The sequence below is a fragment of the Andrographis paniculata genome, unplaced genomic scaffold (assembly GCF_009805555.1).
Source record: "Andrographis paniculata isolate CXL003 unplaced genomic scaffold, ASM980555v1 Contig51END, whole genome shotgun sequence".
In the NCBI taxonomy this organism is placed as follows: domain Eukaryota; kingdom Viridiplantae; phylum Streptophyta; class Magnoliopsida; order Lamiales; family Acanthaceae; genus Andrographis; species Andrographis paniculata.
The window spans coordinates 2,843,638-2,857,226 of record NW_026137586.1 but is presented as its reverse complement, the minus strand read 5'-3'; the positions used below and the strand labels follow the sequence as shown (position 1 = coordinate 2,857,226).

The 13,589-nt window shown below is 30.5% G+C and overlaps 1 protein-coding gene across 6 annotated transcripts; it reads left to right on the top strand.

Moving 5' to 3' along the window:
* The first annotated feature begins 1,591 nt into the window (after nucleotides 1-1,591).
* On the top strand, nucleotides 1,592-11,894 carry LOC127253884 (uncharacterized). Of its 6 annotated transcripts, none has more exons than XM_051278686.1 (20): nucleotides 1,592-1,734; nucleotides 1,827-1,907; nucleotides 2,749-2,771; nucleotides 2,897-3,072; nucleotides 3,361-3,477; nucleotides 3,583-3,625; nucleotides 3,871-3,959; nucleotides 4,966-5,067; nucleotides 5,331-5,385; nucleotides 6,648-6,744; nucleotides 7,162-7,363; nucleotides 7,698-7,869; nucleotides 7,966-7,997; nucleotides 8,578-8,647; nucleotides 8,713-8,772; nucleotides 8,847-8,936; nucleotides 9,025-9,050; nucleotides 9,142-9,251; nucleotides 9,780-9,883; nucleotides 11,601-11,894. In XM_051278686.1, exons 2-18 carry the CDS (start codon nucleotides 1,866-1,868, stop codon nucleotides 9,168-9,170), a joined length of 1,425 nt encoding a protein of 474 aa, XP_051134643.1. In that variant the 5' UTR covers nucleotides 1,592-1,734; nucleotides 1,827-1,865; the 3' UTR covers nucleotides 9,171-9,251; nucleotides 9,780-9,883; nucleotides 11,601-11,894. The 6 variants fall into 6 exon arrangements, with proteins under 6 accessions (XP_051134643.1, XP_051134639.1, XP_051134638.1 ...); XM_051278682.1 differs by having other exon boundaries at nucleotides 3,583-3,643; nucleotides 9,785-9,883; XM_051278681.1 differs by having other exon boundaries at nucleotides 3,583-3,643.
* The last annotated feature ends 1,695 nt before the right edge of the window (nucleotides 11,895-13,589 follow it).

The window sequence follows — 13,589 nt, the reverse complement described above, 5'->3', positions numbered from 1 at the left end:
GCATTAAATATCTTAATACTTCTTAGAGTTATTGTGACCAACTTCCCCATGGTTAGGGGCAATTTTTTAAAATTTGTAAGCAAATCATAGAATTTCAATTGGGTTTCATCAAGATTTGTATGGTATGGATATACTTTCTATTCACATGAGTATGTTGAATTTGTTAAGATTATCAATGTGTGATTTACCCTATTTTGTTTGTAAATGGAAACGAGTGTGCACTGCACTCTACATGTTATTATTGATTAAATTTAAAATAATAAAAATTATCCGCTTGGCGGACACGTATCATCGGGCAAGCCACGTAGGCATCTCCGGCACCAGAGGTCTAAATGTACAAAAAAAAAAATTTCACTTTGAAGACTCCGAAGACTAAAACACAGTTAATATTATTTTATACCTCACGATGCAAATATATCTCAACTCAAAATACTTTTTATCTATAATATATATATATATATATATTCAATAATAGTGCATCACAGGGCTTGATGTTTATTATTTATCCGTCTAATACAAAGTATTCATTTTTTTTTTACTGTCCACATAATTGTCATTAATTTTTTTAAATATAATTATATATTTTAATCATATTTAAAATTTTATAATTTATAATTTTATATTTAATTAAACTTTCTAGTTATTTTAATTTTAATTTATAATTATTTTTACTAATACATTTATTAATTAGTTATTAATTATATTTTATCTAAATTTTCCTATTTATAATAACTTAAGACACTTTAACTTAGACGAACTGAGTATTATTTTAAGGGAAAAATTAATAGTAGTATCAATATAATGAAAATATTTTTATTTTGCTTTCAATATAAAAAAACATCAATTTTAGTTTCAATTACAAACAATTTCAATCAATTTTAGTCTTACCGTTAAAAAATCAACGAAAATGGCTGATGTAAACATAACGAAATCGACATAGTAGATGACTTGAACGAAATACGACCATGTTACCACAGTCGGCAAAAGTCGAATCAAATAACATAGTCATGTTAAATTATAGACAACCTTATATCTTCCTACGGGGATGTACCGAGATGGTATATGTACACGGCCATGTACATCCGAAATTGACTTCAGTATTTCCGCAATCAAACATAACTGTATATTTGTTAAACATGGCCGTGTATTAATCCAAAATAAGTTTGGTTCTAATTGTGTTCAAATATGACCGTGTTATGCTATACTTTTTTAAAAATTGTTCTTTTTCTAGTTTAACGTTGGTTGTCAAAAAAAAAAGTGTAGAATATATATTTTATCATCTATTACGATATGCTTTTTATATTTTATAACTTTAAAATTTTCTTTTGTTTGTGTGTACACGTATATTTTTTTTTGTATCATACATATTATATTGTGTATTATTTTATATTTTTAGAGGTATTTTTCTTTTAATAAAAAATTGTTTTTTTTTTATATTTAATAATTATTTTTTTTTCTAATAAATATATATTTTTAATAATATTTATAAAAATTGTTCACTTTAAAATATTAAGCGAATGAAACCAATATTTTATACTATAAAATATTATTTTTATTAAAATTTGTCGTCACCATTGGAAAAAGTTTATTCGAAAGCGTGACAAAACAAACCATTTGTTCGAATATTTTTCTCCCCCTGCCGCCTTCAAACTCGTTTAAAGCCGTGCGTGCAATCGACGACGAATTTGTGACTGAAAATTGAGATCAAGCAGATTCTTCAGCCATTTGCCGCCGGTATGCTTCGTGATTACTTCGTCCATTTGGGAGATTCATATTTTCTGCTCCTTCCTCTGAAGTTTTTACTAATTTTTTTCTTCCATTTTCAGAGGTTTACTTGAGGTCTTTTCGGTGTTCTATCTTACGTCATGTTGCAATGGATGGGTGGATCGAGGCGGAAAGTCACGACGGTTAGATTTTACGCATATCTAACTTATTTCCTTGCTTTCGTCAATATTGTGAACCGAGAGCATTGGCTAGTTCATGTGAAGGAAGCACTCATCGCTAAAATGGAAAGTAATTCTCCATTTTGGTGCTAATGTAAATGGTTGATCATTTGTGTTTATAGTTTTCTATTTGGTATGATCTTCCCAAGTTGTTGATTAAATTAATGGAAAGCTGCGAGAAATGGTAGTAATGCTACAGCTATCTAACAATCAAGCTATAAAGATTTAATATTGCTAAATGATTTAATTTGAATATTGTCATATGACACCACACCTAGCTAGGTTAGCTGATTGGCTGTGAGTCTAAGATGTAGCTGCTGTTTGTTGGATTCTATGTTCTAGTCTTGGGAGCCATCGGTATGCTTTGATTGACTTTAACTGATCACAGTTGTCATACTTGTATATACTGCCTGCATTCTTACTCTAGTTTACACATGAAAATTGCCACATTGGTCTGTTAGCTTATTGGATCCTTTGCTTGTGGTCCTTTCAGTATAAACTTTTTGTATGATGTGTTTGCTGCATTGTTAACAATCTTATGGGTCAATAACACTGTAGCGCCTAATCAAGAAATTGTGTTCCCAATCTTGCCTATGATAACTTTTCAAGTTCTTTTCCATTTAGAAGTTCCTCTGCATGGAAAGATCAAGCTAGGTGGATGCTTGAGTTATTTTTTTTCCATTAGGGTTTTGCTGATGAAGTTCTCTTTTATACATAAATTGTTTCAGTTTTCTTGTCAGTTTTCAGTTTTTTAATTGATAAGATTTTGGATTTCATGTTTGTAATCATGCTGAACATATTGCAGTCAAGAAAATCAACCCATAAAAGGTAAATGTATTTTAGTTAAGTATTGTTTTCCAGGATATTTTATATAATATATGTACTTTACTTGATGACAGATGGTAATATGGGTTAACTTAACTAAAACTGACCAATGATTATAATCAATCTAGGCAAAAACAATATTTTGAGCAAAGGAAGCGGCAGCATCAGCACACAGCTGGTTTAGAGGGTTATGCTGATGGAAAGCACTCACACACTTCACATTATGAAAATAGATCGCTCGATCTTCTGAGCCTGGCCAATGTAGCAACTGCTGCGGAGGAGCACAAGACCAGGAATCTTGATGGTAATTTGGCTTTACTTTTAGAAAATCGGAAATATCTTTTAGATTATCAGTATCTGAAGTGCAAGAGGATCATGTGGGATAAATGCTTCTGCTGTTCATGGAACAATGCATTTGTCATTTAAGGGTCTCTTGGTTTCTAGGTTGTCTGCCTTTTGACATGTTTTCTATGTGTGTACTCAATATCTGTGGATCAAAGTTGTAGTACAAAGAAAATGTCAGGCATTACATTCCAAGTTTGATTGCATGATAACCTTCCCTGAACTTGATCTCATTCTTCAAATTCAAAAGCAAGGGATGACTCAGATGAAGATGATTTTTCTTCGAATAATCAAGACGCACATCATCTTCCTTCCAATATCATCAGTGAAGGCATTCATGTGGATCAGTCTGAAACAAATGAAGAAAGTACGCTTTGGATCTTAATTTTTAAGTGCTCCAGTATGCCTCTGAGTTGCGTCTGGAGATGATATATATATTGTCTGTTGATGAGTGCTAACTTTTTTGTTCCAGAAACTTCATTGAACCACGAGTTCGAGGTTGAATATTCAAAGATGTACGCCAGTTTATGGGAGTATATGCCCTTTGAATCATGAACTTGATTTCTTTTCAAAAATTTTTTAAAAGCTGCAAAGTGACAGCTTTTTGAGTATGCTGACTATATCATATACTAATAAGTTACTTAAATTTGTGGAAGTTGAGGTTTTTTCTTGCTGCATTGCATTCTTTATAAGAAGCCGCAATGCTTTTCTTTTAGAAGAAAGTTTTCAGATTTGCTAGGTAATGATGACAGTTTTGCAGGGTACCAGCCCATATACCTGATCAATGTGAAGCTTTAGCTGGAAAAGACAACAAACATTTTGATTCTTTCAAGTTGCCCAATACACATCGTGAGTTTCAATATATGTTATCTAAATCGTGTTTTTTTTTTTTTTTTTTTTTTTTTTTTCATATTTTGTTCAAGTTCTTATTGCTACATGGAGCTGATAAACAAGTTGTTTGTATTTTGTTCAATTATGTTAAGATTGGTCTTGTGGTTGATGTATCATCAATTTCTACGTTACTCGTTATGCCAAGGAATTATCACTGCTTTGTGATTATCAATGAATCTATTAATTGGAGTATAGTTTTTCTTTCTTTCTTCTTTTTTCTATATTATTCTTGCAACATGGTTCAACCAATAGTGTGCTTGATCTGTATTCCAACATCTTTTGTTTACTTTAATTTTATGCTAATGGAAAAAAAAAAAAAAAAAAAAAAGAAAAGAAAAAGAAAGACAGAAGAAAAGTGGAGGAAACCAACCCACAATCCTCCCACCATTTAATCCATAAGTTGCGGATCTACCTTTCCTGTGCTTGTTTACGATACCATCATCATTGTTGTTCTGAGGCTGCAGCTGAGTGCCAGATCTTCAGTGTGTTCAGATTTTTAGAGGAATCCACCAATTTTCGGTTGAAAAACTTTTGTGAGCCACCATTCATGAGCATATGTGATGCTTTTCTGCCACTCTTTCTGTCTTTCGCTGCAATGCTTTCATTTCTTTGTTGCTCATTCTTGTAGCGTCGAAGTTCCTGGCCTTCTCCACGCCTGCCCTCAGCACATTCATGTTCTTGGTTGTGTTCCTTAGTATTTTAGAATGGCAGGGCGTGTAATGTACATGCTGTGCATGTGTGTTTCTGCCTTGTATGATTTGTTGTTGTTTGTTCCCATTTAAGGCCTCTGCATTTATTTAATGGTATTGCGTTTACTAATCAAACTATTGAATAAGAATGTAAATTGCTGTATCACTCTACAATTTTGGCAGAGTAGGCCATGGCTTTGCCAGGGATTTATCTTTGGACTGGCATCATAATCTAGATAAAACATGTAAAATGAGGTTTCTCCTTCTTATTGCAGCGGTATCTGTCATTGATTTGGTTGGTGATGGTGGTGTGAGCAGTAATGCAGAAGAAAATCCAACACATGCTCAGGAATCCCATGTTGCATTTTCAATTGAAGGTTGATTTAAGGGCTAATGCAAAATTAATATTATCATTCCCATTGGAACTAACTATTGTGAGTGATAATTACTATCTTTTTGGGCATATTAGTTGGACCAAGTTGTACTAATATTTGCTATGAATCCTACAATAAATTAACATTTAAGTTTTCACTAGCAAATTCCATTACTTTCTTTCTTTTGACTGTATTAGGTTTGTACTTTAACGTTTAAATATGGAGTGTTTAGAGTCATCAACTGAGAGACTGGTTGTATATATTAGGTTTAGGGGAATTGGAAGCAAAAACTCCAGATCACTCACCAAAGATAAATTGCAGGTAAGTTCTGTAGAATGCAAAGTGCATGAATTTTGCATGTTTTTGCGTACTTTAGCCTTGTTTATGTACACATTATTTTGATCATGGAAAGGATTTAACAGTTAGCTACACAAAGAATAATAGCATAATGAAATTAAGGTGTAACACTTTGTGTTTTTGGATGAATGTGTTTTTTTATGTTAGGTATGGAGAATTGTATTGATAATATATTTTGTGTTGAATTGTTGATTTCTTTTAGTGAATAAATTGTATATTATATATTGTGTAACATGTGTATATATTATATTTTTTTGATAATATTTATTAGGAATCGTGCCATCCAAAAATACAAAACAAACAAACCCAAGGTCTTTTCAATCAAATCTTAGGATTTGTGTATAGAATATATTTATTTAATAGGGCGAAGTGGAGGATTATCATGACAGATTTTAAATTGAAATATGACTATTCCCGTCCATGGTTTTGAAGTCATAACTTGTTTTGGTTTCCTCACGTTATCTTTTAACAAATGTTAACCTTTTACTATAGGATGACTCGATTGAATGGTAACTGGAATTTTAACAATAGGTTGTGTGGTTTTTAAGTAAGGAATACACAGCAATCTTCTTTTCATATTATGTCTGTTAGTTTTCCTGAAATGCCAATACACACACTGTGTCCCCATGCAGACCACAAATTTACTTCCACTTTGCTCCTGTATGCATAATTTCTTGCTTAATATACTAGCTTCTAGTATCATTTCCACTTGATATCATAATTGATTGCTTTGTAGTTTTTTAAATAAGTCATGTTGTAAAAAAAATTCGGAGAGGGATTATCACCATCCTTTTGAGCAGGAAGAACATCTTGAACAACTTTAAAACTATTCACTTACATAGTTTTTAATGCATAATCTAATGAATAGCTTTGCACGAGAAGGTTTTATGGATCTGATACCTGCCAGTGGTCAATATCTCCACAGTTGGAAATTTACCTTTCAATCTTGTTTCTTTGCACCTTGAATCCTTGTCACTGCATGATGGCATAGTTGTCAACAGTCTTTGTCTGATCATTTTGGCATGGAAAGAAATTGATTAGGGTATTGGCTATAATCGACAACTATATTTTTATTTTTATTTTCTCTGATTGAGGTACCATTATATAAAAAGAACTTTGATGGCCACTGGATGACCCATTCTGGTCCTTTACATGTTCCCGAAAAAGTGGAACACCATTTTATTCGTTAGAATTTTTTTTATTTATTTATTTTTTCATGACTACAGATCCTTTTTACATGGTTTTTCTCCCAAAATGAGGGCAGGGAAAACTTCCAGATCCAAACACCTGGAATATGATTTTGATGACTTTGGGTTGGTAGTGGTAAGATATTGAATATTTTTTCTTATCTTTAGTAACAAAGTTCTTGGTTACCCCATTGTGTTAAATATATGTAATATGCACTTTAAAAGAGGACAAAACAATCAAAGAACTTGAAGTAACAGGAAGCAAGTAAACATTTGAAAACAATGAATTTGAAGTAGAAAATAAAAAATAAAAAAATCTAGTGACAAATACAGCAAATCCAAGCTTAAATAATTCCACTTGTGGAGTGTTTACTTCCATAATCAAGCTATTCATGTCTTGTTTGTGTCTTTGTATAGTCACAACTGTACTTGTTCTTCCTTCAAAACATGTTACTGGTTGTCTGAAATTTTTTGCTCACTATACCTTGAAGCCAAAGAACACATTTCAGACTCGAGCATCAGTTGACAAACCTATTGTTCTGCTATGATGCAGGCTGAATTATCATCAAATAAATGTTTATTACAACAGCCTTTGTGCTCCAGGGATGTGGACATCTTTGATGATCCAGACCAGAAGTTCTTACAGTTTAGAGAGCCCTCGTCATTCAATTGGTGTGAAACTAGTTTGCATGGTGATGTTGACAATAATGAACTCATCTACAGCATTCGAGGCCGGGGCAGAAATTTTCGGAATGGTAGGTAATTATGATTTTGTCCTCTTATTATAATACATTTTCAATAGGTCTTGTTTGGAATAGGACTAAATATATTGGAACGTTGGACGGTATATATTCCCGGACTAGGATATTGAATGTGGCTACGAATTTACTGAACACTCTTTATCCCATCCATCAATTCAAAGTGTTGCACTTGTTAAGGCGGCTGTTAGATTTTGCGGGAAACTGATTATAGCTTTTTGGCTGAAGGTTATTTGGTGCATTTTGATTGGTATAAGAGGATTCAGGAGCTCTAGTGTGCTTTGACTTCAATTTAATAAAGTTGTTTATTTCATTATTTTTCATGTGGTAGGTCCTAACTACTTAAACAAAAGTGTTGATCACTTGGGTGTGGTGTATGACTCTTTTTATGAGAACTGGATGGATCCAGTAGGTTTTGGACCTTTTGGTTATGATGATCATTATCATTGTAAAGAACTGTGGAAGCAGGATATTCTGGATGGCTGGAATGTACAAAAGAAACGGTTTGATGCTAAATTTCAATTCTTATACTTGAGTTCATCCTTTTTCACTCTAAAAAGGTTTTTGATTCATGAACTGTTGTGATTGTACTTTTCCAGCACCGAAACAACCAGATATTTTGGTGAGAGAGGTAATACATTTTAGTTTATTGATTTCTAGCATTAACAAGATTTTATCTATCCTGTAGAGATATATTTATATAATTATATTGTCTATGATTTTATTATCATGTAAAGTTTGGTTAACCACCTTTTTTTTTGTTTAAATTTAAGTCTTGGGAAAAAGTGTTATTGACTGAACTAAGAATATTAATTAATTGCACTATGGTACTTAAACATTGGGGTGAGAGATCGCCAAAATATTTTTAATAAGAGCTGCATTAATTTTCTTTGTAATTTCAGCTGGGTTATTCCTTTTTGCAACACTCAAATTGCTTACTTTACCTCACTGGTTTCATGTGATTTGTGATGACTTAAGCAACTTTCTATATAATTCTTTAGATTCTGTATTATTCTCTGCTGATTTTCATGTGAGTTGTGATGAGTTCTTCCTTTTGTGACACTCAAATTGCTTACCTTACCGCATTGGTTTCATGTGAGTTGTGATGACTTAAGCAATCTTCTATTCAATTCTTTAGATTCTGTATTATTCTCTGATTATTTTCTATTTTATGAGAAATTGATGATTTCATACCTTTTACTTTGGATCAGAGTCACCTGTTACTAATCCCAAGCACCAAATTGTTGAGAACCTTCCCGATGTCGTAATCTCTGATACAAGGTGGTAAATAAACTTCTCCCAGAACTTTGATTATATTTGTTTCTAATTGATATTCTGTCTGGCAGGTGTCGCAAGCATCAAATTATAGAAGACCTTTCTGATGTCATGGTTTCAGATACAAGGCGGTAAATGAATTTCTCCCATAACTTTTGTTTATGTTTTGTTTCCAACTGAGGGTCCCTATCCTGTATAATGGCAGGCGTTCCACTCTTGGAGTAGGCAAAGATGTTAAAGATTCTGTCAGCTGCTTCTTAACTACGGACACAAGGGAGAGCTTGAGCCTGCTAAGGTGCATGTCTTGGTGCAGAATTTCACTTTGAAAGGATCTCTATCTTAACCTAATTTTTAAACTTTCTGTTGATCTGAATTCTTGACAGTGAAGAATCATGCTCTTCAACTGCTGGTAAGCCTATAATGGAGTTATTATTATATCTTTGTTTCTGGAACTTGACTTTCAAGAAATTGGCAGCCTGATAAACCCTTATACCATTTAGTGAGAGGTGATTCAAAAAAGAAAACATGAGATACTTGGATTAGGCCAGCAAGCTTTTTCATGTGTTGGGCACACTGCAGTTTGACTGTCGTTGTAAACAGGGACAACATGGTAAATATTACTCTCATTTTCTTTTGGATTTCTCATCTGCGGCATACTTTTGTGTTATGTCTATCTGTATGATCGATTTTGAAGATATGTTTTTTCTCAGGAAGATTGTTGCAAATGTTGAAAATGAGATAATCTGTTTAAAATATATGTTGACAGAAGAACAATTATTAGCAAAGGACTACACATATTCGATTGTGTTTACTTGTAAGATTTGGGTTTTGTATTTTTGTTTTGAATAGTAAATTTTTAAATTAAAATAGTTGTTGGATGTGATATCAATATGACGCAATGTTTTGAATGTTGAAATATATTTAGATAGATATTTTAATTGATATTATGTAGATTTGTTAGTTATCATCTACTTATTATTTAGATATGTTACTTAAATTGGTTGTTATTATTTAAAATAGATCTTAATTTCATTATCAATAAATTTTAGAAATTTCTTTTAAATTTTAAATGATACAGTCTACTAATTAGCGTTTTATCCTGGTACATCCCTTAATGTAACTGGAGGTAATTTACCAGTGCAGGTCAACGTTTGGTCAACACCTTCAGTCCGTTAATATTCAATTACCTCCAATTTTTTTTGCCAAATTCAAATTGGCTTCTACATCAACTTGAGTTTAAGGGTGAGTGCTTGAAATATATTTTAGATAAATATTTTAGTTGATATTGTCTAGATTTGTTAGTTATTATAAAATCGTATCTGCTAAATTAGATTGTTGTTATTATTTAGATATATTACAAGATTTTGTTGTTATAAATAACTTTATCGTTTTGTATACTTAATTTCATTATCAATAAATTTTAGAAATTTCTCTTAAAATTTTTACAGATATAAAATTAAATTTTAGTGTAATATAATAAATAAAAAAGAGTCGCGTGTTTGTTTGTGGGTTTGGATTTTTGGATTTGAATTTTTGAATAGTAAAATTTTGAAATTGAATAGTTGTTTGATGTGATATTAATAGACGTTGATGCTTGAATGTAAAATGGATTTGTAGTAAATATAATAAAAGAAAAGTAATTATTTGATTTGATATTTTTTTAGGGAAAAAAAAAATTGAATTCTAAAAATATGTGGTAAAACTAAAAAAAAAAACACAGCCCTTAGGTGTTTGATTTGATGTTTTTTGAGGGAGTTGGAATAGTAAAACCCAGTCTAAAATCTTACAAGTAAACAAACGATTTCTCCTATTAATATTACAGCGGGGAAATGCCTAGAGATAAAAAACTAGGCACTTTACAATGCATTTCCATGGAGGTTGCTTTTGACTCCACAATTTTCTAGTCATGATTTTCTCCCATGCATTTTTCTCATGGAAAATTTGCACTAGATCATATTGTTGGTCTGTCAGACATAGAACAGTTCATTCTGTGAGATTTTGGTTTTTGGAAATGCTTGGCTTAGTTTCATTTGACATCTTGATTCTTCTCATCTGAAACTATTCAACATTATGTTGCTTTCAAGGAATGCATGTTGATAATTCAGATTATATTTTTGTGATGCAGCAGTGAGTACTAACTAATCTGACCTTCCAATCCTTCAAGCAAATTACGATTATTTTTCATCACTATAAAGATGCATTAGAGTGAGGCTTAGTATAAATGCACTTTCTTTTTTTACTATGTTGATTTGTTGTCTAATTCCCTTCTGCTGAGCGGCGTAACAACTTATAGACAATTTGTAATATATACAGCAACCACTTCAAGACTACTTTCCATGAAAACATTACTCTTGTGATTTATTATTCTTTTCCTAATCTTATTTAATCTGTTTAATATGCAATTCCAGTTGGTTGATTTAAGTCATAGGGTTAAGTCCAGTGCCTTAGATTTGTACCGAATCAATCCATCGAGGAGGAAATAGCAAGTGACTTAGTTGTTTAAAAATGTCCCTTAGATTCACGCTTAAATCTTTACATTGGCTTAAATTCTAAGCTAGTTAGTTAACATTGACATTGCAAGTGACTTAGTTGCTTAAAAATGCTCCCTAGATTCACACTTAAATCTTTACACTGACTTGAATTCTAAGCTAGTTAGTATTCACAATGACAAGGAGCACAGAAAATCCATCAATATGATCATTGTTGAGATATTTTAGATATTCCATTTTAGATTTAATTTTGGTCTTTTCCATATATGTCAATGTGAAAATATTTTATGAAAATTAGAAAATTGCATTCTATAGATTATCAAAATAATGGACCTATATATATAGACAACAATAAAACAAACTCGATAGATTCAAGTCTGATTGTGTTTATTATGATGAGATTATTTATTGATTGTGTTAGCTATATATCTAAAGAAAATAGCCAAATGATGGATTGGGTTTTTATGCAGATGGAGTTTGAGGTTAGCTATGCTATATTCTCACGTAGAAGACGAAGACTGATTTAAAGCAGCGGTACTCACTCATATTGGTATGCCGTCTATATGCATCTTCTTCTATTAAACCACCCCACCTGCATAGACCAAAATTTAATACGATGTTGAAAACACAAAAGTAAATGAATGGTGTCGAATAAGTAAAAACTGAGTGCGTTGCATGGGGTAGTTATGACGAGCGAGTGACTTGATTGTGTGAACACGTACGTATTCATGTTAGAGAAGGAATCAAGACATGATTTTAGTTTAGTAGTAGCTGAGCTGATTATGATTATTAGTGTTTGGTAACATATATATCTATCCTTATATTGTATGTTGTTAGTCGTATATCATGTGTTAGGTGTTTTTTTATCTTCATGTTTGTCTCCCTTGTCTTTTACAAGCCTTCACTCCTGTTCAAACCACCAATATATATGATGTAGCTCAATGGGGTAGCTTTGGCGTGTCCAACTAGTGTAACTATGACATTTTTAGTAGATCGGACAAGAACTATCACGATACAACAATTTGATATGAATCTGATACGAAATAATTAAATTTGGGTCTAGAATTTTGATTCATTTATGTATATGCGTCAACACGATAATAAATAGATCATGTTAGGATCGAAGTCTTTATAATATATTTATTATATATATAAAATAATATTAATCTAATAAAAAAATTACTAATTTATGGAGGAATATTTATTTTCTTACGGTAGAAGTGTGTTTGTTTGGGGGGTTTGGATTTTGAATTGAGATTTGAATAGTAAAAAATTTGGATTGAAATAGTTATATGATTGTGATATAAATAGGTGGTGATGTGATGATTTGAATACAAAATTATTTTCTAGTATAATATAAAAAAATAAAAAATAGGTGTTTGATTTGATGTTTTTGAAGAGAACAAATTGGATGAATAGTGGATTTTTTGGGGAAATCTTTCAAACAAACACATCCTCAGTGAATTTTTAGTGTGTTTCTTGTTTTGTTGGATATGTTGAGTTTGTGTGGAGTTTTCGAATTTGTTTAGAAAATTATTAAATTGGTAAACATGTCATTTTCGGTTCGTCGGTTTTTTTTTTTTTTTTTTTTACCTATTTAAATAAATGGATCGATTTTGGGTTAGATAATTTGATCTATTTAAAAACATAAGCACCATGCCGATTTATCTATAGCAGTAGGATCGTAATTAATAATAGATCTAACCGATATTAATAAACGAGGTTAAAATTGTAATTTTAAGTTAAAAATTTTTTTGTGATAATTTTAAATTAAGTAATTTAATTTAGTTAAGAATTAACTATTACATTAATTAAAAATATCACCATAATTAACAAAATCTCAATAATTATGGATATAAATCTTATCCGAATTTTTATTATATTTTTATAGAAAAATATAATTATATGTTTTAAATTAATATCTTTAAACTCTAATTAGGCCGTTTGAATTGACTTAAATGCTTCTCCTGAAAAACTGTTTGGATGTAATAAATTTGAAAATACTTTTAAATGGTTAAAATTACTCAAAGGGACATTCTGTTAATATAATTATATTTTTCTATAAAAATTATATATATTTTAAATTTTTTTAATTATATTTAAATATTTTAAATAAAAGTATAGAAAATATATTTTTAAAATTTAATTATTTATATTTTAAAATTTTAATTTAAAAAATATTAAAAATTAAAAATAAAATTACAATATAATAGGAGTATTAAATTATTCATAATTTTCAATTTATTTTAAAATTTGATAACTTATATTTAATAATTTTACTATAATTTAAAAAATTATATACTTATATTTAAATTTGTTATCTAAATTATAATTTTAAATTTTAATTCAAATATAATATATAAATTAAAAATAATAATATAATTATATTTTTTAATTTTTTTAAAATTCAATATAAAAATAAATTATTTTCATAATATATTATAGAATTGTATTTATAA

Bases quoted from the DNA above. Each gene is read 5' to 3' on its own strand.
- LOC127253884 (XM_051278684.1), top strand. From the start codon at position 1,866: ATGTTGCAATGGATGGGTGGATCGAGGCGGAAAGTCACGACG. The intron at 2,772-2,896 runs GTAAATGTATTT...TAATCAATCTAG, and splicing joins AGAAAATCAACCCATAAAAG to GCAAAAACAATATTTTGAGC. The intron at 3,644-3,870 runs GTATATGCCCTT...ACAGTTTTGCAG, and splicing joins ATGTACGCCAGTTTATGGGA to GGTACCAGCCCATATACCTG.